General features: G+C 36.3%; 3 protein-coding genes across 3 annotated transcripts; 2 read left to right on the top strand and 1 right to left on the bottom strand.

Moving 5' to 3' along the window:
• Positions 1 to 9,580: 9,580 nt before the first annotated feature.
• Positions 9,581 to 13,567, top strand: LOC104106185 (heat stress transcription factor A-5). Its single transcript, XM_009614678.3, has 2 exons — positions 9,581 to 9,940; positions 11,958 to 13,567. The coding sequence occupies exons 1-2, from the start codon at positions 9,710 to 9,712 to the stop codon at positions 13,158 to 13,160; spliced, it is 1,434 nt and encodes a 477-aa protein (XP_009612973.1). The 5' UTR covers positions 9,581 to 9,709; the 3' UTR covers positions 13,161 to 13,567.
• A 3,189-nt stretch (positions 13,568 to 16,756) lies between these two features.
• LOC104106192 (protein RALF-like 24) lies at positions 16,757 to 17,579 on the top strand. The gene has a single exon (XM_009614685.4). The coding sequence runs from the start codon at positions 16,978 to 16,980 to the stop codon at positions 17,383 to 17,385; it is 408 nt and encodes a 135-aa protein (XP_009612980.1). The 5' UTR covers positions 16,757 to 16,977; the 3' UTR covers positions 17,386 to 17,579.
• Positions 17,580 to 23,270: 5,691 nt separating this feature from the next.
• LOC138903398 (uncharacterized) lies at positions 23,271 to 24,969 on the bottom strand. The gene is made up of 4 exons (XM_070191371.1): positions 24,406 to 24,969; positions 23,901 to 24,062; positions 23,626 to 23,834; positions 23,271 to 23,514 (listed from the first exon to the last, which is right to left on the bottom strand). The coding sequence occupies exons 1-4, from the start codon at positions 24,967 to 24,969 to the stop codon at positions 23,271 to 23,273; spliced, it is 1,179 nt and encodes a 392-aa protein (XP_070047472.1).
• Positions 24,970 to 26,477: the final 1,508 nt, after the last annotated feature.

The raw sequence follows: 26,477 nt of genomic DNA, 5'->3' as shown, positions 1-26,477 counted from the left end.
AAAATTAATTATAACTCCTCAAATTCTTAATTTATTGCTGGTTGTTTTGGTAAGGTAGAACCAATTTATCATTTATTGTAAGATAAATTTACTTTTTGATATAAAACTATTATAAAATATTGTTTAAGAGAAGGGTAAAATTATCACTTAGTCTTAACGGGGTAATATGGTAATTCAACTTTCACTTTTTGTCTTCCCACTTATAATATAGTATGATGATGATATGATTCTAAATTGTATCTGATATCAATCATTATGTAGCTTGTAACTAAAAAAATAATATAATAACTATCAACTACATACAAGTTCCAAAAGGTTTTGAGTTAAAAAAAAACTTATAGTATACAAAATGTTATTTGTAGTTATATTTTTATTATTTTATTAAGTACATAAATATTATTGGTTATATCTAATTTAATAATTTTTTTATAAACAATGTTCCTCTTGATTAACTCTGTTCAAATCTAGTTTTCTTAAATAAATAAAAAAGGATCAACCAACTATTGCTAGGAAAATTGTTCATCTTCCTTCTAATGGAGACCACTTTCCGTCCTAATTTATGTGCTCTTTTAATATAAAATACACTGCAATATTTGAATGAGAAAGTAAAATGATGAAACATGTGTACACAATATTTTCAGTGATACATAAAGATTATTTGTACTAAAAAGCAAATTAAATGGTCTGCTAGACTTCTTAAGCTCTATCAAGATGAATAAAAGATAGGCCATGAACATCTTCTTCAAGAGCGTGTTTCAATTGCCCTGGTTTTGATAGATACTCATCTAATGTCAAGAAAGAACTGCTTAAGATCTATGAATTTCAAAAAAATATTGAGAATACTTGTTATCCTGCAAAAAGTTTTAGAGTTTAAAGTTATTTCTCGAAAGTAAAATTAATTATGAATGCTAAAGATTAAAAGAAGAGACGACATGGCAAAGATAGCTAGGTAGAAAAATTTAAATAGGCCAAGCTATCATTTGATAAATTCTCCAAATGCACATACAACACTAAAGAGAAGGCAAATATGAAATAAAATAGCAGCATTTGACTTTAACTCACCTAAATCAAACTCCCAAATTGCGTGAAGAGAAAACATGTTAGTACTTAGCACCATGAATTTTGCTTTCCATAAAAGATTGCATAGCGCTTGTTTGACTTTGGAGCACATCAATCTAAGTGCAAAAAAATCCAAACCAGCAAAAGGAAGAATTTCAGAATGTTAATGCCAAATTAATAGGAATGATTCCAAAGAAAGAAGGCTATAAAGCCACAAGTTTATCTAAGCAATCATTGGCTTTTCCTATTCTTTTTTCACCAATGTAACCTCTGCCCCTTCGTTCCCCTGTATTTCTTGTGTTTAAAATAAAACTATTAATTGCCACACTAATATTTCGTAATCTCCAACTGTAAATTCTTAATAGATACATTCTCAAACTTTGTACATTTTACATATTTTATTGTTGAATGAACTATTAATTACTATTATTGTCATGACCCAAAATCCCACCACAGGCGTTATGATGACACTTAATCTCTAAGATTAGGTAAGCCGACTTCAATTATATTTTGAAGCTATTTATTTTTTAAACTAACAGCGAAAATAATTACAATATATAACCTCCCAAGACTGGTAGTACTGAGTCACGAACTCTAACTGAATATATGGAATGATCACGAGGATCGAATATACAATACTGTTTGATTACAAATTAACAGTATAATAAAATAAAAGGAATCCAAGGGACTGCGACGACTAAGCAACCCTACCTTGAATCATTACGATCCTGCTTTAACTCTGCTCAAGCCCGATGTCTCCAATACCTGGCTCTGCACAAAAATGTGCATAAGTGTAGTATGAGTACACCACGGTCGGTACCCAGTAAGTATCAAGACTAACCTCAGTGGAGTAGAGACGAGGTACAGTCAAGACACTCACTAGTCTAATAATCTGTGCAATATAATATACAAAATAATATGAAAAAAATAACAATAAGGGAAACATAAAACAACCAGTGATGTGCACAGTAAGACAATAAAATCACCGTTAATATCGCTCAACAATTGATAAATACATTTACACTCAGTTAAATTAAGTTCTTCAATTAAATATCTTTCACACATAATTCTTACGAATAAAACTCTTTTTCAAATATAATTTCCTCAAATAAACATCTTTCGAATATAAAATTCTTTCAATAAATATCTTCAAATATAATTTTCTTAAATAAATATCTTTCAAATACAATTCTTTCATATAATTCTTTTTGAATAAAAATCTTTCCAAATAAATACTTTGAATATAATTATTTCAATTAAAAGTCACCATGTGACACCTCATTTCAAAATCATAAAAATACGAATCTCAATCCATTTTTATATTTTTTGTAAACACGGGTCTCAGCCTATTTTTCATGTTTTCACGGCATCTCGTGCCCATAATTAAATCATCATATTTTTCCTACACCTCGTGCCCTCATTTCATATCATAGCTGAACGGACAACCCATGTGCCAAATATCATTATCATTTCATCACAGCACCTCGTGCCCACATTTCATATCTCAACTGCACGGACAATTCACGTGCCAAATATCCTCATTATTTACTCACGGCACCTCGTGCCCACATTTCATTTTATAATCCGTCTGGCCATAGCCACAAGCTCTCAATTTCAACATAAATCAGATTGTTATCAATTTACCAACAACAAGACAAATTGCACAAGGTATAAAAATAAACACAAGAAAATCACAACATCACATGAAAATTATCAACACCACAACCTCACATCATCACATATCGTCCCTGACAATAGCCACCCTTATCGCTCATATTGCCACTCTTATCGCTCTTATAGTCACCCTTATCGCTCCACCCAGACAATATCAATAGCCACCCTTATCGCTCATATTGCCACCCTTATCGCTCCGTCCAAACAATATTCCAACAATACAACAATAGTGAAATGCCACCCTTATACCCACATAATATCAACGGTAAAATGTCACCCTTATCTCCTCAAAATAATAATTCACACAACACAATAATTTACACGGCAAATTATCACGGCAACATAACAAAATTAATTCACATTACTGTTTACTCAATGGCCACAACAAATTCCAAGGATATAACAAAATCAATTAATTTCACAATAAATAGCCAAAAACTCCACACAATGTGTACAACACCCAAAAACAACCAATAGAGATAAAAATTACTCAACATAAAGCAAAGTCTTCATTAAATTTAAATTTTTAATAATTATATAAACATCTCTTCTTAAGCTCTTTTAATTAATTATTTGCAGAGGAAAAATCCATAATAAAATTCAATTCCAATAATTATCAAACCAACAAATTCACGGAATTACATAAATAATCAAGTAACAATCACATCAAATTGTCATATAACAACAGATTCAACAACAACAAGGATTTAGGCACGACAAATAGATGATTAAATATATACCAATAATTATCCAATTTATCACACAATATGCTCAAGACTTTAACTCGATAAAAATTTACACATATAAGCCGAGTACGTACTCGTCACCTCGCGTACACGGCTTTTCACATTTCACAAATGCCACATGAGACTCGATGCCTAAGGGGTGATTCCTCCACTCGAGGTTAAGCAAGACACCTACCTCTTTGAAGTTATGCCGATATTTCAAAATTGCCTTCTTGCTTGAATTGACCTCCGGACCGCTCAAATCTATCCAATATTAAAATTCATCAGAAACAATTCCGGATAATAATACGTCGACTTAAATTTTTATTCTAAAAAGTCAACAAAAGTCAATGCGGGACCCGCCTCTCGGAACCCGATATAATTTTTATAAAATCCGAACACCCATTCAGATACGAGTTCAACCATACCAATTTTATCGAATTTCAATAACAAATCGATCTCCGAATCTTAAATTTAAACCAAGAGGGTTTTCTAAATTTTTCAACCCAATTCACTAATTTAGTAATAAAAATAATAATAGATTCGTGTAATTTAACCAAAATCAAGTTAGGAATTCTTACTCCCAATGTTTTTCTTGAAAAACTCTCGAAAAATTACCTCACTCGAGCTTCCTTGGTCCAAAAATGGAAGAATGACACGAATTTGGACTTTATTCTGCTGCCCAGGGTTTGTTCTTCGCCCCCTCACGTTCGCGATGAACAAATTCTTCAAAAGTCATTTTCAAACTCTTCTCCGACACCCTCCAGTATAATGGTCATAACCTTTTGTACAAAACTTTAAATGATAAATGATTTAACTTTCTGAAAACTAGATTCCAAGAGCTATAACTTTCATTTGTTGCTCATCTCCCAATTCCTTATATATTACGAGATATAAGCTTCCAAAATCAAGCCTTGTGCAATAGAGATTTCCAAACTCTTCCCGGACAGCCTATAGTTTATTTACCATAACATTTTGTACACAACTCCAAATGATATATAGTTTACCTTTCGAAAAATTAGACACAAATAGCTACAACTTTTATTTTTGGATCATCTCCAAATTCCTTATAGATTGCGAGATATAAGCCTCTAAAATCAGATGACGAACAGCAAAATTCCCTTCTTCGCGAACGCGAAGAACAAAGTCCCAACAGCAAAATCCTTCTTCGCGAACGCGAGAGTCTCCTCGCGAACGCGAAGAACAACACCAGAACCAGCAACTAGAAGCATCAAAATACCCAAACTTGGTCCGGAACCACCCCGAATCAAATCCGAGGCCCCCGGGACCTCGCCCACTCGTACCAACCAGTCCCAATACATAACACGAACCTGCTCGAGGCCTCAAATCACATCAAACAACATCAAATCCACGAATCATACCCCAATTCAAGCCTAATGAACTTTGAAATTTTAAATTCTATATCTTATACCGAAACACATCAAATCAATTTGGAATAACTTCAAATTTTGCACACAAGTCATAATTGACATAACGAAGCTATTCCAAATTTCCAGAATCGGATTCCGACCCCGATATCAAAAATTCAACCCTCCGGTCAAACTTTTCAAAAATTCATCTTTCGCCATTTCAAATCAAATTCCTCTACAGACCTCCAAATAATTTTTCGGACACGCTTCTAAGTCTATAATCACCATACGGAGCTATTGACATCATCAAAATTCTATTCCGGGTTCGTCTTCACACAGTTCCGACTATGATAAAAATTCTAAGACTTAAACTTCCGTTTTGGGGATCAAGTGTCCCAAATCACTCAGAATCATCCGGTAACTGAATTCAACCACGCACGCAAGTCAATACACATAATAAGAAGCTGCTCAGGGCCTTATGCCGCCAGACGAGGCATAAATTCTTAAAAAGACTAGTCGGGTCGTTACAATTATCATGATAAAGGATATTTATGATGAAATATTTTTACCTTTTTATACAATAGTTTAACTACTAAAGATTGTAATAAGAAATTATTTATTTATTTATTTATTTACTAAGGGTATAAAAGCCACTAATTTTTATGAATATTTTAGTAATTCAACTTTGACTTAGGGGCTTTTCACTTATAATATAATATGATGATATATATTATAATAATTAATGAGTTCATCTCTCTTTCTTCGACACACACAAAAAAAGTAAAACAAATGTCTCACTGACTCATTTTTATGCTATGATCATGCATTCATTCCGCACGTGCACATACATACATATACATATACATACACACATATATATATATATATATAGCCTTATTAAGAATAAAACGTCTTAAACATTCCACAATATTGCTGAAATTAAAATGGATTGTATCAAATGTAAAATGAACATGATCTCAATTGAAAATGTTTTTAGTGATTCTTATATATGTAATTTTTGATACTTTCAAAAATGATTTCTTTGGATACTGTTTTATATATTTTTAAAAGAAAAGTCTATAGCATTTCGTAAAAAGTCTATATAACACATTGAAAATGGAAAGGTCATTAATATAGCTTAATCTTGTAATTGTAATGTATAACCATGCATTGATATAATATTAAGGGGTTGTTTGGTTATCGTATAAGGATATTAATCTCGATCTAGAATTTGAATCATTCCATTGATTATGAGTACTGAGTATTAACTAGGGGAAGTGCAAAGTTAATCACTGATTAGAGCTGTATTTATTCTTTGGCCACTGTTTAAAATGTATTTACTCTTTAGCCAGTTTTTTAATAAATTTTTACCTGCCCGGACAAAAATACCCCTGTGCTAGACATGGTATCTCCTTAACTTCATGAGTGTTGTATAAATATTAAGGACAGAGTGTCCTGAGTTAGCACCTTCTATTTTAAACTTTAGGACATCATGGCCTTAACTTCATATGTGCAGTGTAAATATTAAGGACATGGTGTCCTTAACTTCATGAGTGTTGTGTAAATATTAAAGACACAGTGTCCTTAACTTCATGAGTGTTGTATAAATATTAAGGACAAAGTGTCATATATTTTCACCTTCTGTTGTTAAACTTTAGGACATCATGTCCTTAACTTCATATATGCAATGTAAATATTAAGGACATGGTGTCCTTAATTTCATGTGTGTAGTGTAAATGTTAAGGACATAATGTCCTTAACTTCATGAGTGTTTTGTAACTATTAAGGACATGGTTCACTTAATGTCCAGAAGTTAAGGACATTTCAGAAACTTTTGTCCTCAATATTAGATTCCTAGTTCAATATTTTAGGACGTTTAGAAAATTATATCCTAACATTTACTTGTTTTGCTTAATGTCCAGAAGTTAAGGACATTTCAAAAATTGAATTTGATTCTCGTTTAATCCCCACAAAACAAACTCAAGTAAGGAATACAACTTTCCAATAGCAGTACAAACAAATCACAGTAGCTAATTTGATTCAATTTTCACGAAATCAACAAAGCCCGGGAGATCGTTTTCTCCAAAATCGGCTTCGCAAACTTTGACAAACCCTAGCAAATTAGATCACAAATGGTCCAAATCTGTAGAATCAACTCATAAAGGTGTTTCCCAACAAATATTTGGAACACACAATTGATGTATTACATCCATTAGATATATTTCAAGCTTTTCATGTAGTGCTAAACTGATGAGATATCGAAATGTTATGGCATCCATAACAGGTGAATATGTTTCATCAAAATCGACTTCAGGTCGTTGTGAGAATCCTTGTGCGACAAGGCGAGCTTTGTATCTTTCAATTTCATTTTTATCATTCTTTTTTCTCACAAAAACCCATTTATGACCAACTGGTTTTATACCAGCAGGTGTTTGGACTATTGGTCCAAAGACCTCTCTTTTAACAAGTACGTTCAATTCTGATTGAATTGCCTCTTGCCATTTTGGCCAATCAGATCTTTGTCGACATTCTTCGACAGATCGAGGTTCAAGATCCTCACTATCTTGCATAATGTTAAGTGCAACATTATATACAAAAATATTATCCACCACTATTTCAGATCGATTTAAAATTAATCCCTTCACCAATAAAACTTATTAAAAGCTTCTCACTCACTTGAGTCTCGGGTTCATTGATTTCTTCAGGAATCTCAGAACTAATCAGATCTTGGGTCTCTTCAGGGGATCCCTTCATAGTATCGTTTTGATCATTTATTGTTTTTCTTTTTCGAGGATTTCGATCTTTAGAACCCAAAGGTCTACCACGCTTCAGGCGTGCTTTAGGTTCACTAGCTCTCATGCTAGTAGATGGTCCTGTTGGGACATCAATTCGGATATGTACATTCTCTACAGGGATATGTGACTTAGTTATCCTTTTCAAATCAGTAAACGCGTCTGACATTTGATTTGCTATATTTTGTAAATGAATGATCTTCTGGACCTCCTGATTACATATAGGGGTACGTGGATCAAAATGGGATAATGATGAAACTTTTCATACAATTTCTCTTTTGATTTCCTTTTTCTCTCCCCCTAATTGTGGGAAATTCGTTTCATCAAACCGACAATCTGCAAATCGAGCAATTTGTTATAAATATATTATATTATGGATGTTCATTTAGTACTCCGTTGAAAATAAGCTTCCTAAAGAAACTTATCTATATGAGACTCCGCCGTAAATATATTTATCTATTTAGTACTCTATTGGAAATAAGTCTCCTGAAGAAACTTATCCTTTCAGTACCCCGTTATGGATAAATATTACACCCGATAGAAGATTATCTATATCTGGTATAATGAGCTTATCCTTTCGGTACTCCGTTATGGATAAACATTATCCCCGGTAGAAGATTATTTATATCTGGTATAATGAGCTTATCCTTTCGGTACTCCGTTATGAATAAACATTACCACCGGTAGAAAATTATCTATATCTGGTATAATGAGATTATCCTTTCGGTATTCCGTTATGGATAAATATTACCACCGGTAGAAAATTATCTATATCTAGTATAATGAGCTTATCCTTTCGGTACCCCATTATGGATAAATATTACCACCGATAGAAGATTATCTATATCTGGTATAATGAGCTTATCTTTTCAGTACTCCGTTATGGATAAACATTACCTGCGGTAGAAGATTATCTATATCTGGTACAGAAAGAGCTTACACAACAGCTTACTTTCAATTATAAATAGAGGAGATTTCGATTCATTATGTACATACGTTTGAAGTTTGAATAATATGTCAGTTTCTCTCTATACTTGTCTTTACTTTACGACCTTTATTTATAACACTTTTTACTTTCACTAAAGATATTTTCTTCTTATGTTTCTCCTTTCACATTAATAACTCCCTGGTAAAAATGAGAACAGATAAATGGAAGTTTGAGGCATCGGTAACATGTTTATCTTTGGTTTTTTCATGTAAAGATAAAACCTGAACAAAAACACCCTTAAAAATTCGAAAAAATTTCAGCATAATATATTGGAGTTCGAAATTTTTATATATGAGATTCCAACATAATATACTTGAATTTCATAATGTGTTGGAGTTCCAACATAATATGCTGAAAGTTTATACACAGTAGCCCCATAATCCAACATATTATGATGGGACTTTTCGTGTTTCAGCTATGATATTTTTATCCAGATTTTATCTCTACATAAAATAGTGACTATTTTTTAATGACTTTGCAAACACTACCTATTTTTCGATTATTAGTCCGAAAATTGGTTGGCCCATGCTATTTCACTTATCCTATTAAGTCCTAAAATATATATATATATATATATATATATATATATATATATATATATATATATATGTAAGCCCAAAAATAAAAATGACAAGTCTAACCTTAACTTGTTATTATTTTAATTTATGTAACATTATTTTCTTATTAATCTGTACAAAAGGTGAAGAATGATATATTTCTATATTTCGAAATTTGTAACTTTGAACTTCACACATTTTACTTTCAATGCAAGATTTTATAATGATACATATATTATAACATATTTAATATCATAAGTTTTAATTATGTTATAGTTATATAAATATTATGACACATTTAAGATAACAATTTCAAAGAAATTCATTTATTTATTAAATTCGTGTATATTGACTCCGGAACCAAACTGTCCTGACCTGGACTCTAAACCGGAAACGAACCCGGATCTGAGGTAAAGCATTAGTCAAAGACTCAACGACGGAACGCAAACTTTGAAGTCAAAGCTCAAACAGCTAAAAACCGTAGCCTTCAAAAATCATCTCTGTCATCCCTCGGCGGCGCGTTCCCTTCACTTTCTCTCTCTACATGGATGTAATTTCTGCTACGGCTGCCGCCGGAGGAGGAGGAGGTCCGGCGCCGTTCTTGCTAAAGACATATGAAATGGTAGATGATTCGCAAACTGATGATATAGTTTCTTGGACTCCGACAGGTCACAGCTTTGTTGTTTGGAATCCTCCGGAATTCGCTCGAATTCTTCTGCCTACTTATTTCAAGCACAATAATTTCTCCAGTTTTATTCGTCAGCTCAACACTTACGTATGTCAAATTTACGTCTCTTCTATCTCACACACATTATATCTATATCTATCTGTGTTTTTTAATCGATTTTGACTTTTGTTGGAATGGGTTATGCTTAAAAATTGAATCTTTGAATTGATTTTATGATGAGATTAGATTAAAAATTGAATATTTGGATTGATTTTGACTTCTGTTGAAATGGGTTTAGTTAAAGAATTAAATCCTTGGATTTATTTTATCTTTGTTGAAATGGGTTCAGCTTAAAAATTCAATCTTTGAATTGATTTTATTTCTGTTGAAATGGGTTTAGATGAAAATTTGATTTTTTGGATTATTTTTATCTCTGTTGAAATGGTTTCAGCTTCAAAATTGAATTTTTGAGTCGATTACGAAATGGGTTCAGCTTAAAAATTGGATCTTTGATTGATTTTGACTTCTGTTGATATGGGTTAGATGAAAAGTTGAATCTTTGGATTGATTTTATCTCTGTTTGCTTAAAACATTGAATCTTTGAGTCTTATGTGTGCCTATTTTAACCTCCCCACCCCCTCTTTTATCTCTTACACGCACATAAATATTATATCTGTATCTATCTGTGTTTTTTAATTGATTTAGACTTCTATTGAAACGGGTTCTGCTTCAAAATTGAACATTTGGATTGATTTTCTTTTTGTCAAAATGGGTTTGAATCTTTGAATTGAAGGGTTCAGCTGAAAAATTGAATCATTGAATTGATTTTCTATCTGTCGAAATGGATTCTGTTTAAAAATTGAAACTTTGAGTTGGTTATCTTTCTGTTGAAAATTGAATCTTTCAATTGAAGGGTTCAGCTGAAAAGATTGAATCTTTGGATTGATTTTATCTCTGTCGAAATGGGTTTAGAAGAAAATTTGAATCTTTGTATTGAAGGATTCAGCTGAAACATTGAATCTGAATCGAAGTGGATTCAGCTCAAAAAGTTGAATCTTTTGAATCAATCTTCTCTCTGTCAAAATGGGTTCAGCTTAAAAAGTTGAAACTTTAAGTTACGGGGTGGGGTTGGAGTTTGGGGGGGGGGGAGAATAGGTCTTGACAGCGACAGGAAGTGTTCACAATGAATGAGATAAAGCTTCTCTCACTCGCCAAATTGCAGATTGATGGTTGAAGAGAAGCATGCGTTATGCAACTGCAAAGCTGATAATCTGACAATAGATTAGAAATTACCGTATGATGAAATTGATTTTATCAAGATGGTTCTAGCTATTGAGAAAGTTTGATTGAAACCCTTGAAATTTTTTGGGATTGTGAAAGAAGGATTACTCCGCCTTTAGAGTATTTGTCTCTGTTAAAAACACTTTCTCACTTTTCCAGAAATTTAAAGACACACTCTGGCATGTAAATAATAACAGCTGCTGGAAGTTAAGGAAGAAGTACTGTTAAAATTTGCATGATTTGTGATGTAATCCCAGTAAGTCATTTTAGCCAACATTCAATATTGGGATATATGTCAAATTCCTGTCAGATTTATATACTAATAAACAATTTATACTATGATGAGTAACTCATGTGTCTGTGAGTGCTTGTTATTCCTTGAAGTTTGAGAATTTGAATCATAACTTTCTCTTCCCTAATCGTTAAGGGTATTCCAATTCATAGGTAGGATCGCCTATATGATTCATCACTGTTCATTTTGCTCCATTTGGACCGATTGTATAGTTTAATTGTATGAAAATGTCTGTTTTTCTTCTTGAAATAATTTGTTTCTTAGAGTTCCCAATGGGATGGTATTCTTTCAGGGTACTTTCTTTTGTCTTCAGTTGTAACGGGTTACTTCAATGCTAATGGGATTAGTATCTTCAACACCTGATTGATTGATCAAAATGTGCGATAAATGAAATTTGATGAGTTCATATTGTTGGTACATTATATTTACTGATTTAACTTGAGTTACTGAAATAATATTTAATGTTTCGCCTGCTCATTAGAGATTTTCAGTTGCTGCCATAATTAATCTAAGTTTATCATCACGTCATCATAAATATATCTTAATTTGCAGGGCTTCCGGAAGATTGATCCGGAAAGATGGGAATTTGCTAATGAGGAATTTATGAAAGACCAGAAGCATCTACTTAAGAATATTCATCGTAGAAAACCCATTCACAGCCATAGTCACCCTCCTGGTTCCACAGTTGATCCAGAAAGAGCTGCATTTGAGGAAGAGATTGATAAGCTTTCACGTGAAAAGTCTGGGCTCGAAGCTAATGTCTTAAGGTTCAGACAGCAACACTCTACTGCAAAACTGCAGCTAGAAGAAATGACTGTGCGGGTTGGCAGTATAGAACAAAGGCAAGAGAGTTTACTGACATTTGTTGAGAAGGCGGTTCTGAATCCTGACTTCGTTGAGCGTCTTGCTCAGAAACTCGAGTCCATGGATATTTCTGCATTTAGCAAGAAGAGGCGATTACCTCAAGTCGACAGCTCTCAACCAGTTCAAGAAAATATGTTGGTGGACAACCATAGCAGTTCTAGAGTTGAGTTTGGGAACCTTTGCAACCAAGACTTTTCAAATAAGCTCAGGCTTGAATTGTCACCTGCTGTTTCGGATATCAATGTTGTTTCGTGCAGCACCCAAAGTTCGAATGAAGATGGTGGAAGCCCACATAGGAGAATATCTGAAGGTTGGTCCAGAGAAGTGCAACTTCGAACAGGGGGAGTAATTTATACCCCTGAAGCAATAGAACTATCAGATACAGGAACATCTTTTACGTTGAAGATGGATTCATCTTTGCCTCGTGCGGCAAGCAATGTTGAAAGCTCAAGACTGCATTCCTTGCCACAAAGCCTGATATCTAACGAGGAAGTTGACGGTCACATCTCCTGTCAGCTGAATCTTTCTTTGGCTTCGTGTCTTTCACAAGTCGATAAAAATCAACATTCAGTGAGGATGCCACAAATAGGTCAAGAGATAGGTAAACATTCTGAATCACAGTCTGATGCCAGTGGCAAAAGTCCTCCTAATGATGACAAAACTTTGCCGCCTTCATATGATGCTACTGGTAACAAGCAAGGGGCTGCAACTACTCCGGTTCGAGTGAACGATGTTTTTTGGGAACAGTTCCTAACGGAAAGACCGGGCTGCTCGGATAATGAAGAGGCTAGCTCTAGTTTCAAAGGGAACTCTTATGATGAGCAAGATGATAGAAAATCAAATCAAGGAGTAGCTAGTAACACTAGAAAGGTGGAACACCTTACCCTTTGAGTACATAAAGTTGCCATTGGAATCTTGCATAATATCTTTAGGCTTTTGGAAATTTTCGGTTAATATACTGCAATGGTTTGTATCTGTCACTCCCTGATAAGTAGTGATAATAAGCAATATTGTGCGGACTCCCCAAAATGCTTTCGCACCCGTGTTGGATCCTCGAAGAATGCACTACTTTTGGAGGATTTGACACAAATCCGGCGATAATTTCAAAGAGTCCGAGCAATATAGATAATAAGTTGTATATCGCTATATGCTTAAAGCCTCTTTTGCTGTTTTGTTGTTATGGGGTCATTATATGGCATTATTTGGGACCGAGCCATTGTAGTTGTTGTATATGGCCTTGTATTTACACACAAAAAAATATTATAATACTCATATGAGAACTGCTTTTGGTGATGAAATGTTGTTCTGTTTGATTTTCTCTTGCATTTGATTCATAAACAGCTTTATATATTGCTGTTTACCTTTCACACCAAGTGTGTTAGTACCTATGCTACTTTACCATTAACTGCATATAGATAAGTTGCAACATCTGTTGGAACAAACAGATTATTTGGACTCTTAAGTCCAGAGCAAGTCTATATTATCTACCAAAAGAATTCTCTAATTTTGAAGGAAAACAGCATATAATTAGGAAATCATTTTATTCTTTTTGGTGAGAATTATTTTTTGCAACTCAAAATAACCACATTATATATATATATATATATATATATATATATATATATATATATAAAAGTATTTTCTACCATATTAAATACAGCCTAAGACAAAGGTGTGTTTGCTATGATAGAGAAAATGACTTTTAAGAAAATATTTTCCACGAGGAAGTTATATTTTGGTTTTTATTGGTATGACGGAAGTCATTTTTCATTAAAAGGAGAAAAATGACTTCCACCCATAAGTTATTTTCCTTACAACTATCTAAATTTTTAATATCATATTACATCATAATTCTCAAAAGTTTTAGCAAAACATTCCCCAATTTGTTGATATTATTATTAATTTTTAATGTCTATATTTTTTTTCTGAAAAATAATTTTCACTTAAAAATTAAATAAAATATTTTCTATGAAAAATGACTTTCGTCATACCAAAAACGACCTCAGGGTAAATAAAACTTGTTAAGGGCCCTACCAATTAGTGCTAAGTGTGAACGTGAAACATATTTTCCTTTCCTTTTCCTTTTCCTTTTCCTTTTCATCATTTGCTGCCTCACAACTCACTAGGCCGTACTAAAATTATGATGAAATTAACATTGTCAAAATAGCACTTTTCGGATTGGTCATTTAAAAATAGCTAGCGTTTGTCAAGTCATTGAAAAATAGTTATTATTTTACTGCAACAGAGGCCGATCCAATATAATGTGCTGGAGTTTCAGTATATACTGGAACTATACTGGAGTTCCAGTATACTTATGCTGGAGTATTTTTTCGGATTTTGAACAGTGTTCTCGTTCAAATTTATTTTTACATGAAAAATGGCTAAATTTCGATGACTTTCGAAACTGTGGCTATATTTGAATGACCAATCGTAAGTCTGGCTATTTTTGAATTTCTCCCATTAACATTGGGTGAAATTCAAAAATAGCCAGATTTACAAGTGATAATTGAAAAATAGTCACACTTTTAAAAGTAATTGAAATTTAGCCATTTTTTGAGTAAAGATAAATCTGAACGAAAACACTGTTCAAATCCGAAAAATATTCCAGCATAATATACTGGAGTTCAAATTTTTTACATGTGAACTTCCAACATATTATGATGGAGTTCCAGCAAACATACTAGAACTCCATCATAATATAAAGTTCCAGCATAATATACTGGTCCGGCATAATATGTTGGAAGTTCATATACATGTGCTCCAATCTCCAGTATATTATGCTGGAACTTTCCGTGTGTTAGAGTTCCAGCATAATATGCTGGAAGTTCATACACAAGTGCACCAATCTCTAGTATATTATGCTAGAACTTTCCGTGTTGCAGCAAAATAGTGGCTATTTTTTAATGACTTTGCAAACGCTGGCTATTTTTTAATTACCAGTCCGAAAACTGGCTAGTGCGTGCTATTTTTACATTAACATTCTACCCAAAAAACTGAAGATACAAGTTTTCTTACAATTAAAGCCATATTCTTTGTACCAATATGAAACTCATCTCATCCATATAGGTCAATAGTTACTCCTTAGGCAAAGAGAATTTTAATTCATAAAGAATGTCATAATCTATTTTCTTGCTGCCAATACACAATAATTGAGCCTTAGCCTTTTATCCACCAAATCTAAAATGGCAATCTTAATTAGCTTTAGATCCAAGTTTCTGGACCAGTAATCTTATCAAAGAAAAAGAAAATGATGGACCACAAATATGATATCCAAAAAAAAGAAATTAAAGTTTCTGGTAGCAATTTGATTAACTCGTGAAATGATTATGCCTCCTTAATCATCAAAAGGAATTGAAAATTTGAAGAAGGAAAAAGGCACAGTAAAACAAAATATGATTTGTTTTAAATCACTTACATATTTACTACGAATTTGTTGCAAAGCTAAAACTACAGTAATAACATTTATTGGCATTGATGCAAATGAAGAGGACAATAATAAGTGATTAGATTCCTTCAATTGTTTCACATGAAAATAATCATATGATTAGTTGGTCTATCAATGCAGAAAACTATGACTCAGGAAGTCTCAGAAAGGGCACAGATCTCCGAATACATGAATTAATCTCTGGTTCGTTCCGTCATCCTGACCTAAACAAAACAGCACGCCTCAATTAATTATGAATTTTCCAATGATGAACTTAATAGCCTACCCCACAGTCCACACTATGCTAATGAATTGGTATAGATACTATTGGGAGTACTAAAATAGTCCTTTATGTTTAGGGATAATCTAAAGTAATTCTTGAATATATTACTTGCGTAGTTTTAATCCTTTTCGTTGATTGAAAGTTTGAAACTGAATACTTTAGGTCTCCGTTATATTTAAAAACCATGAAGATAGTCTTTAACAGAATTAACTCATTAAACTTTAACTTTATTGTTTCTTCAACAAATGGTGCTATTCAAGATTCCAAGGAGACATAATATTGATTCATTCGCAATTTCATATAATGGAGGATAAAATGAATCATATTATGTATTCAGCTGGCTTATTTTCTTCGGGTAGTGGAAGAATAAATTGGAAGAAGTCTATCATTCTTTCATTTAAACAACTCACTCACGAGTCAATTCTGTCGAACATAACTAATGTCGTGTGTATTAAATATAACGGTGACAAAAAATGCTCAATTTTAGTAAACATAAAGAACTAAAACTGCTTAATTATATATTTAGAGGACTAGTTAAGAACCAACATCAAAGATTAAACACTTTTTCTGTCCTTCTCTAGTATACTATTCCCAAAGAATTGGAAAGCAGCCTATAAATCCAAAAACTTTGAACCCAGCCTAGATCCAACTTACTTTGAGCATAATTATCTTATTTCTAAAGTCAAACCTCCTTGTCTAAAAGCAAAAGACAGTGGCAAAATATTTGTTTCTTGATTTAGGCCAAACAACCCAATAAAATTCAAGAATGGTGGTGGGTCACTCTCACTCACTCACCCCCCACAATCCTCCCATGACTATTGAGTAGCAAAGTAGGTGTAAATAACAGGTTGATCCCTACATCATTAATCACCCCTCACTAGTTTACAGTCCCCTCCCCCCAAATTTGCAATCTTTACTCATTTTCACAGCCCAAAATACAAAATAAAGTGACAACACCCCCAGGGGAAAAGCTAGAAAATTTTCACTTTCCAATCAAGAAAATGGAAAAGACTCGATCTTTTTTCCACCCTTTGAAGACCCTTTTCTTTTTGCTTATTTTCAGCCATACCCAAATGAGATTTTGTTGTGGGGTTTCAGTTTTGGACATTAATTCAGTTAAAGGTAGTAACTTTGAGGTAATGGGGAAAAGGGGTTGTTCTGAAAAGTTAAATAAATGCTCAGAAATTGTGAAAGAAGAGGATATGATGGATAGTGAAAGCAATAGAAGAGTTTTATTGATGCAAAAGAAGTACATAAGTTATGGTACATTGAAAAGGGATTTGGTGCCTTGTAATACTCCTGGGGCTTCATATTATAATTGCAAAGCTCCTGGGGCAGCTAATACTTATAACAGAGGTTGTGAGATTATTACAAGATGTGCTAGGGAGGTCAGTGACATCAAATCTTGATTTGGTAACTGAAACTTTATGCAATGAAATTGGTAAAGTTTTATTGTGCTTTTGAATATTATGTTAGTTCTGTTGGACTTATGGGGATTGGAGTTTTTGCTACTGTTGAATACTATGAAAATCAGTGTAAACAATGTTCTATGTCAAATACAAATTCTGCTGCTGCCAAATATTTTGGTTCTGCATTTGTGAAATAGCTTGTTTAATCTTCTCCATGGAATGGCACAATTAATTATAAAGAATTTATAAGATGGGCTGGAGTAAACTTGATATTGCTTAAAATTCTTGTGTAGTTATGGTTGATATCCTAATAAATTTGAGAAACTTATTGCTCTTTTTGGTATTTTGTGCTTTATAATGCATACAAAGAGATTTATTGCATATAGCTATTCCCTTTTCTGCTTAAAAAGCATACTTTGATCCATAATGGAGGTTGAGTCCATGGCTCTAATATTGACTTCAATTTACTAATGACACGATGGTTTCTGTCGTGTGTTATTCTGTTAGTTCTTTCTTCTATGTAAATCAGTAATCAGTAAGTGCAAACTGGAAGCAGAGTCCTAAGTGCAAACTGGAAGCAGAGTCTTACATCTTTTCCGCAGCTCTTTTAAGAAACCAAAGGCGATTCCTTAAGTATTATTCTGATAGTGAGCTTCCATTACAAACTTTCACATCATTTTGAATGTTTTTAGGCTAATATACAGGAAGGTTTAATAGTGTTTCTAGGACAATGGAGTGTCCCTATGTCTCTAATGACCAGATTTTTGGGTTAATGATTGTCTTTAATATACTTTAGATGCATATTGAGAGGCCAAGGGGTAGAATTTAGGGGAATGCTAACATTCAAAAGTAACCCTCTCTTGGTGGAATGCGTGTCTATGGAGTATTTTGTTAAATGATATAAAAAATGCATGCTGGATAAGACTTTCTTGAGGAGTACTTTAGCAAGTGCAGGGACAGTGGCAGCGAAGGACCCGGGTAAAAGAAAGCTAAGGAAGAAGACCTATATAAAAGAGGGCTTAGGAAAGATTAGTAGTAGTCCAATAACAGCGAGGAGTAAGTTTTCTATGAGGATGATTCTTCCACATTTCATTTCTCTTCATTCATTATAATCTTTTTGGGCTGGGGAGGTGGTGGTGTTTGCTGGTTTTCATAAGCTTAATGTTGGCACAGTTGATCAAAGAAACAATAGAATGATTTGCACTACTGGGAAAAAGAATAACAAACACAATTGAAAAACAGAACCATTATGATCACCCCAAAAGAGTTAGTTGAGCTTTGAATAGTTTCCAGCAATATTCAGTTCATTAGCTTTACCCTCAACCATTCAGTTCATAATCTTTACCCTCCATGTCAGTGAGGTGCTATCCATCACTTTTGTGGAATTCTGTATTTAAAAGAATGTCTATCTTTGCTTTAAAAATGTGCAGGGATGAAAGGCTTGCAGTTGTCCTTAGTTTTGATTTATTCTCATGAATAAAACAGATGATTTTCAAAAAAAGGTGGTTTCTTGATTGCTTTAACTCATCTTGTCTTCTCGGCTATGTTAATTGTAAGGATTTCAAGTTTTGTGAATTCCTTCATGGGCTCGCTAAGAAGACGTTCCTTTTCCTTGGCCTGAATAATCGTTACTTGCATGAGATCTGGTAAATATTTGCTCGATAGATGTAGCTAAGAACTCATATTTCCCAATAAGATATATTACAATGCGCTATCAATTTACTTTGTACCCTGCATTAATAAAATTTTCTTGCAATGCACTTGACATATGTGTTAGATCCCTGTCCTCAGGTTTGTTTGTCTAACTAATTCTTCAAAAGACATACTGCTGTATCGCGTTGGTCATATAGCTCAAACGATGTTTGCTCACTGATTCTTTTGATCTAAACCATTACATGCTGTGGTTTTAAAGAACTTTTAGTTTTAGAAAAGCTCTAATTTGATGGAATGAAATCGATATGAACAGAGTAGAATCGATAAAGATTATTCATATAGTTGACACCAATTAATTTGTCATTGAGAGTAGTTGACACCTTGTTTAATTTATTGACTGAAACATGGCATGGTTTTGCATTCATTTTACTTGATGCAACTCTGTAACTGATATTTATGTTCCTTTGTCAGATTGTGTTTCACCTTTCCCATGAAACCTTTTTTTAACTTTATAATCCCCATCTAGTTGGAGTTGTCTTTTGCTTGAGTTAAAATAGGAAGAACTATTTTGGTGCATTTATCTTTAACAAAGAACCATTGTCCAGTGATCTGCAACTAGGTTGAATATGATATATATAGACCATAGTTCTAATACCTCTATTGACAGTTGAGAGGATTGTATACGGTCGAAATAGATTTCGGCCTTCCTACGTTCGATCGAGTTCGAATGGCAAGCAACCAGAGTGGGATTTTGGGATGAGTTCCGAAGACAGTACAAATGAGCCTCGAGTCAGAAGGCTGCTCGAGGAGTCGGCTCGATACTTTTATCGAGCCCGTGACCAAATCGATCCGCAAGACATTGCTTCGAGGTCGGAAATGCGCTACGCCCACCCCAAAGGTCGAACTCAAGCCAGAACCGAGGGCTCGACCCAATAACGAGTTCGAGCCAGTATCGAGCTCACAGACAAGAGTCGTTACAACCGCACTAAGGGAGAGAATCTTAGCGGGAATCGAGGAAGAGACAATTCATCATGGGTCCTCCACTAAATGCTTTAATTTATTATAAATAAAGTAGGATCCATCTATTATAAAAGGGTAAATCCTTGTAAGCAAAGAGACCGGATAGACTGTAACAAAAGACCATTTCTCATATTGAATGATATCTCATTGTGCTTGTTTTACTTTATCTTATTCATTCTTTTTGCTCACTATTCTCATTCTCATAGTCAAGAATACACATTTCTATTTCTCTATACGATTTGTATCAAATTGTATCGCATATCCTTAGAACTATACACAAATTCAACTCTACCCGTTTTTTCGGGTAAACAGTTTGGCGCCCACCGTGGGGCTAAGGATAACAGTGGTTGTTTGATACAAATCCGCAATACGTACCAGTTTACAACTCCGAATCAGCAATGGCAAACCCTTGATTGATGGCTCTACCTATCGACCACGAAGCCGGCCTTCAAGATGAAACCAACAATATGACACCCAGGGCAGGAAGGCGAATTAACGATGTCACTGAAGCTTGAGTCGAAGTATCGCTAGATGTCAATTCACAAGTGGCTCTTGAGGCGAACCAACGTTCGGAACCGAAAAAAAGCATTTAGGGCGGTACTCGATCCGTAGCTCGAGACACCCATAACGTGGAGGAGATCGGAGACAGCTTATGGATGATCTTCGAGATGTTACAAGCCCAACAAATAGCGATAGCTCAATTGCAGAGCCAAACTCAGGTACAAAGCAGGCTGGAGCCCAATCTGCTTCGAGAAATCACCCACAGAACGAAACCAGCCATAGTGAAGTCAAATGAGCAAGAATCGGGGACTACTCCCGAAATTACTAAATTGCTCGAGGAACTTACAAAATGAGACGAAGCCAACACTAGAAAAATAGAAACATATAATTCAAGGGTTGATCAAATCCCGGGAGCTCCACTAATGATAAAAGGGCTAGATTTGAAAAAATTCATTCAAAAGCCTTTTCCCTCGAGTGCAGCCCCAAAACCAATCCCCAAAAAATTCTGTATGCCCGAAATACCCAAATATAACAGAACGACTGACCCCAACGAACACGTCACTTCTTACACGTATGCCATCAAGGGCAATGATTTGGAAGATGATGAGATCGAATTTGTATTATTGAAAAAATTCGGTGAAACCCTGTCAAAGGGGGCAATGGTATGGTATCATAATTTACCATCTAACTATATTGATTCTTTTGCTATGCTTGCAGATTGCTTCGTAAAAGCATGTGCCGGAGCCATAAAGGTCGAAACCAAAAAGTCGGACCTGTTCAAGGTAATACAAAAGGATAACGAGATGCTAAGGGAGTTCGTATCTCATTTTCAAATGGAACGAATGGATCTGCCACCAGTCACAGACGATTGGGCTGTTCAAGCTTTCACTCAAGGTCTAAACGAGCGGAGCTCGATGGCTTCACGGCGGTTGAAGCAAAATCTGATCGAGTACCCAGCTATTACTTGGGCCGATGTGCACAATCGATATCAATCCAAAATAAGAGTCTAAGATGACCAGTTGATTTCTAGGTCCGTTACGAAAAGAACTACCAAGCAAAAGTCGACCAGAGATCGATACGAGCCATATAGCGAAAACGATACTACTGCTGAGTATCCGAGGCCTCTTTAAAATCAACCTCGTATACTGGGGGCTTTATCATTGAATGCATCTGTGATGATTATCAAGTTCGGTGCAAAGGAAGTTACTTTGTTATTTCATGACAAACAGTGTCTCAACAGGAAACGTTGTAAGAGCCAAATGGTCAAAACGAACCATGCTTATGTAGTTGGCCCGAGCCCCGACGCAAAACATGAATACGTGTATAATGACTTGCAAAGAAAGCCCTTTTCTTTACCGATATTCTATGTTCAAGATTTATTACGCAAACAGGATCGAGTTCGAGCAAGCACTCACTCGACTACTAAGCCTACGAGCTACTTTGACTATTACGCCTACGGGCTACATTGTATCGAGTTCGAATCATTCACTCGACTGCTAAGCCTACGGGCTACTTTTATTTCGAGTTCGAATCATTCACTCGACTACTAAACCCGCAGGTTACTTTGAGTATTACGCTTACGGGCTACATTGCATCGAGTTCGAATCATTCACTCGACTGCTAAGCCTACAGGCTACTTTTATTTCACGTTCGAGCAAGCACTCACTCGACCATTAAGCCTACGAGCTACTTTGACCATTACGCCTACGGGCTACATTGTATCGAGTTCGAATCATTTACTCGACTGCTAAGCCTACCGGCTACTTTTATTTCGAGTTCGAATCATTCACTCGACTACTAAGCCTACGGGCTACTTGACTATTATGCCTACGGGCTACATTGCATCGAGTTCGAATCATTCACTCGATTGCTAAGCCTACGGGCTACTTTGACTATTACGCCTACGGGCTACATTGTATCGAGTTCGAATCATTCACTCGACTGCTAAACCTACGGGCTACTTTTATTTCGAGTTCGAGCAAGCACTCGCTCGACTACTAAGCCTACGAGCTACTTTGACTATTACGCCTATGGGCTACTTTGACTATTACGCCTACGGGCTACATTGTATCGAGTTCGAATCATTTACTCGACTGCTAAGCCTACGGGCTACTTTGACTATTACGCCTACGGGCTACATTGCATCGAGTTCGAAGCATTCACTCGACTGCTAAGCCTACGGGCTACTTTGACTATTATGCCTACGGGCTACGTTGTATCGAGTTCGAAACATTCACTCGACTGCTAAGCCTACGGGCTACTTTGACTATTACGCCTACGGGCTACATTGCATCGAGTTCGAATCATTCACTCGACTGCTAAGCCTATGGGCTACTTTTATTTCGAGTTCGAGCAAGCACTCACTCGACCATTGAGCCTACGGGCTACTTTGACCATTACGCCTACGGGCTTTATTACTTCGAGCAAAATTACTCATTTCTTCGAATTCAAACGAACACTTGACTATTAAAGTTGAAGGATGTTCGAGCCCGATAAGGCAAAGGGGACTACCCACAAGGCCCAAAGGCAACATAGATTAAAATTCAAACTATCTATTTAGTTTGAAAGTCTATTTTACTTCAAAAGAAAGAAAGATTTATATTTAAAATTTTTTGTACAGAGGCGGCTACTCTGCCAAAAGGAAGTTCTTTATACAAAAAAACAAAAGTGGTATCAAAAGAAGCAGCAAACGACCTACGACCCTAAATGACTTAATCTTCATCGGAGGTTGTATTCTCGGCATCGTCCTCATCTTCAGACTTCCCCGAGTCATTGGAGTCCTCCTCAGGAAATGCCAACCTCCGAGCTCTGTTCTCCTTCGCCCTGGCGACTTCAATCTCGGCCCCAATATCGAAGCCCTGAGCTCTGACCTCCTCGAGAGCCTCTCTCCGAGCTTGCCATTTTGCATGTTCGACCATGCTCTCATCTTTGGCTTGGTTAACCTCGGCATCGATCCTGAACTAAGCCACTTTGGCATCAGCTCTTTTATTGTCCTCGATCACCTCAGATCTTGCCACTTCAAGTTCTTTGGCCAAATCTGCTTTATCTGAAGTGGCCAAATCTAACCGATGCTGAAGCTCTTTCATCTTTTCGATCAGCCCCGAAGCATTTTCTTTCGCAGATCGAAGTTGGGCATCATACAGCTCCAACCGAGCTTCGACGGCTTCCTTTTTCGAGGCAAGGATATCCATACACTTTTTAAATTCTTCTGCCTCGGCGAGTAGTGCATCTACCTGTGAGTTAAGCCGTCCAATCTGCTCGATCCTCTGTCGAACCTGCAGAATCAGATCATTAGTGGTTATCTCTTTTTCATCTTCACTATCACAGAACATTCGAAATACCTGCTCAGCCATCTCCCCATACTCTTCCCGAGCCGCTGTCAAATCTGCTCGAAGCTTTTCACTAAGGAGCTTATACGAGTCACTCCTCTCAGTGAGGCTCCGAACCTCGGCATCATGCTCCTCCCGGATTCGAAGAAAGGCCTCATGATGCAACACCGAAGCCTGCAAACAAAAGAAGAAACATTAGAATTACCTACAACTCTATGTGCAAAAGAAGCAACGAAAACGCCATCAGAGTTACCCGATTCAAAGCATATTGGGCCTCGTTGAAGAGACAGGCGGGCCCTACCGCATTCATCACTGATTGATCTTCTTCGGTCACCAAGGACCGTAGATAGCTGGCAATCCCCACAGGGGAAGAAAAAACTCGAGTATCCGCAGGTACGGAGAGCACTATCTTCCGCCTTCGGTCTGGATCGATGCTCGGGGCTCGGTAGAACCCGGCCACCAGTTTATGAATCGATGAGGGCTCGGTAGAACCCGACCATGATGCTTTTTTGGGTACCGGCATTCCACCAAAACCGGTAACCTCCTCTGAGGCACCAGACTCGAGCCCCTCAAGAAAACCATAGATATCGGCCGACTCTTGAATACCCTCATAGGACCGATCCTCCAACATGACGGCCTCTCGAATCATGGCATCCGAAATTTGAGGGGATCCGCCAAGGTTAACTATCCCAAACTCATCCCTTGAAATATCTTCTACTGTCCGAGAAGGTCCACCCTCGGTGTCCCTTTCGATCATCTTAGTTCGAGAAGGGATAATCTCGGCTCCTTCTTGTTCTGGGATTATGGCCAAGGTTCCCTGATTTGCTGCCACCAAATTGGAAGACTGTTGAATCATAACATTAGCCCGTACGCAGGCTAAATTCTCCTCTCCTTCCTCGGGCTGGCCCCTTAAATGGTGGGCCACTTCCGGAGTCATAACACCAGAGCCCCCCTTCAGCTTTCGAGATCTCTTAGCCGGTTTCCTCTTCGTCGAGCTTGGGGAGCCCAATGCATCTTTTCTCTTCCTTTCTTTTACCTGCTTCAGGACAGGAACTTCTTCGCCACCAGATGGGGGCCTCATGACTACATCTTTCCTGAGTCCTACAAAAGGGAAGAGGGAGATTTACCATACAAACCGATGAAAAGACAAATCGACAAAAGATTTACCATGACTGCGGGCCTCTCATCGACCCTTTGATAATTCGACCCAAGCACCCTCAGAGTACGGTCTCTGCAACACCAGACTTTCGACCTATTGTCTAAGATCCGGGATCGGTTCCGGCATTCAAGCTACGACTGTGATAAGGAAAGAAAAATGGATCAACAAAATAAAAGGCAATCACAAAATCAGAACGGGCAAAGAGAAACGTTCACTCACGGCTCATATTCTATTTCTCGGAAAATAGCAAGTCATCGGCAGGGATCAGGTCCGAGGTTTTGATTCGAACAAAACGGCCCATCCAACCCCGATCCCGGGTCTCGTCTATGCTCGAGAATGGCACTTTGGTTGCTCGGCGAGCAAGCTTGATCAACCCTCCTCGATAAAGTCGGGGACTGTAAAGGCGCATAAGATGATCGAGGGTGAAGATACGCCCCTCGACCTTGCTCGAGAAAAATCGAAGAAGAATCACTATCCTCCAAAAGGAAGGGTGAATTTGGCCGAGGGTCACATCATACCTCTTACAAAAGGCAACGATGACAGGGTCTAAAGGTCCCAACGTGAAAAGATAAGTGTAAACACTTAAGAACCCTTCGACGTGGGTAGTAATTGATTCATCAGGCGATGGGATTACTACGAGTTTATTATCCTAGTTACATTCTTGTATGACTTTATCGAGAACTTTTTCGGTAATTGAACATTGATACCTCGACATCGGCTCACACCGACCCGGTATCGGAGAAGGCTATTCAATTTTCAAATCGCCTACACCAGCAGGTCGAGATGAAGAAACAATCTCTTTTTGCGGAACAGTTTTAAACGTTTTTTCCATTTAGAATTTTGCAAACAAAGAACGGAAGTATTTGGTGTTTTAAGAAAGAGTTTGCAGTAAAACTCAGAAGAGACGAAAAGGAACTTAGAAAAATTGGAAGATTGAAGACATAAAGTATGAATGATGGAAGGAAAGGCTATTTATAGATTGAAGCAATGACGGTTAAATATCAGAGGTGGCCGACCACGGTCTGACATGCATTAAATACCTTGAAAGACTAAATCGATGGGACAACTATCACATACATCGTGATCGAGCCTTGTGAAAACGTCAGCTTATAACCCGATTGAACCGTCGAAAATCATATCGATTCTCACCACATCCTTCCTGAGAAACGAGGGGACTATCTGTATACGGTCGAAATAGATTTAGGCCTTCCTACGTTCGATCGAGTTCGAATGGCAAGCAACCGGAGTGGAATTTTGGGATGAGTTCCGAAGACAGTACAAACGAGCCTCGAGTCCGAAGGCTGATCGAGGAGTCTGCTCGATACTTCCGTGACCAAATCGATCCGCAAGACATTGCTTCGAGGTCGGAAATGCGCTACGCCCACCCCAAGGTCGAACTCAAGCCAGAACCGAGGGCTCGACCCAATAAC

The sequence above is a fragment of the Nicotiana tomentosiformis genome, chromosome 12 (assembly GCF_000390325.3).
Source record: "Nicotiana tomentosiformis chromosome 12, ASM39032v3, whole genome shotgun sequence".
NCBI classification, from domain to species: domain Eukaryota; kingdom Viridiplantae; phylum Streptophyta; class Magnoliopsida; order Solanales; family Solanaceae; genus Nicotiana; species Nicotiana tomentosiformis.
This window is presented reverse-complemented; position numbering and strand designations above follow the sequence as displayed.

Coding starts and splice junctions, on each gene's coding strand:
- LOC104106185 (XM_009614678.3), top strand. CDS start 9,710: ATGGATGTAATTTCTGCTACGGCTGCCGCCGGAGGAGGAGGAGGTCCG. Junction 9,941..11,957: donor TTCGTCAGCTCAACACTTAC/GTATGTCAAATT, acceptor CTTAATTTGCAG/GGCTTCCGGAAGATTGATCC.
- LOC104106192 (XM_009614685.4), top strand. CDS start 16,978: ATGGAAAAGACTCGATCTTTTTTCCACCCTTTGAAGACCCTTTTCTTT.
- LOC138903398 (XM_070191371.1), bottom strand. CDS start 24,969: ATGAGGCCCCCATCTGGTGGCGAAGAAGTTCCTGTCCTGAAGCAGGTA. Junction 24,063..24,405: donor CCGGTTTTGGTGGAATGCCG/GTACCCAAAAAA, acceptor TTTTGTTTGCAG/GCTTCGGTGTTGCATCATGA. Junction 23,515..23,625: donor ATGAAAGAGCTTCAGCATCG/GTTAGATTTGGC, acceptor GGCTTAGTTCAG/GATCGATGCCGAGGTTAACC.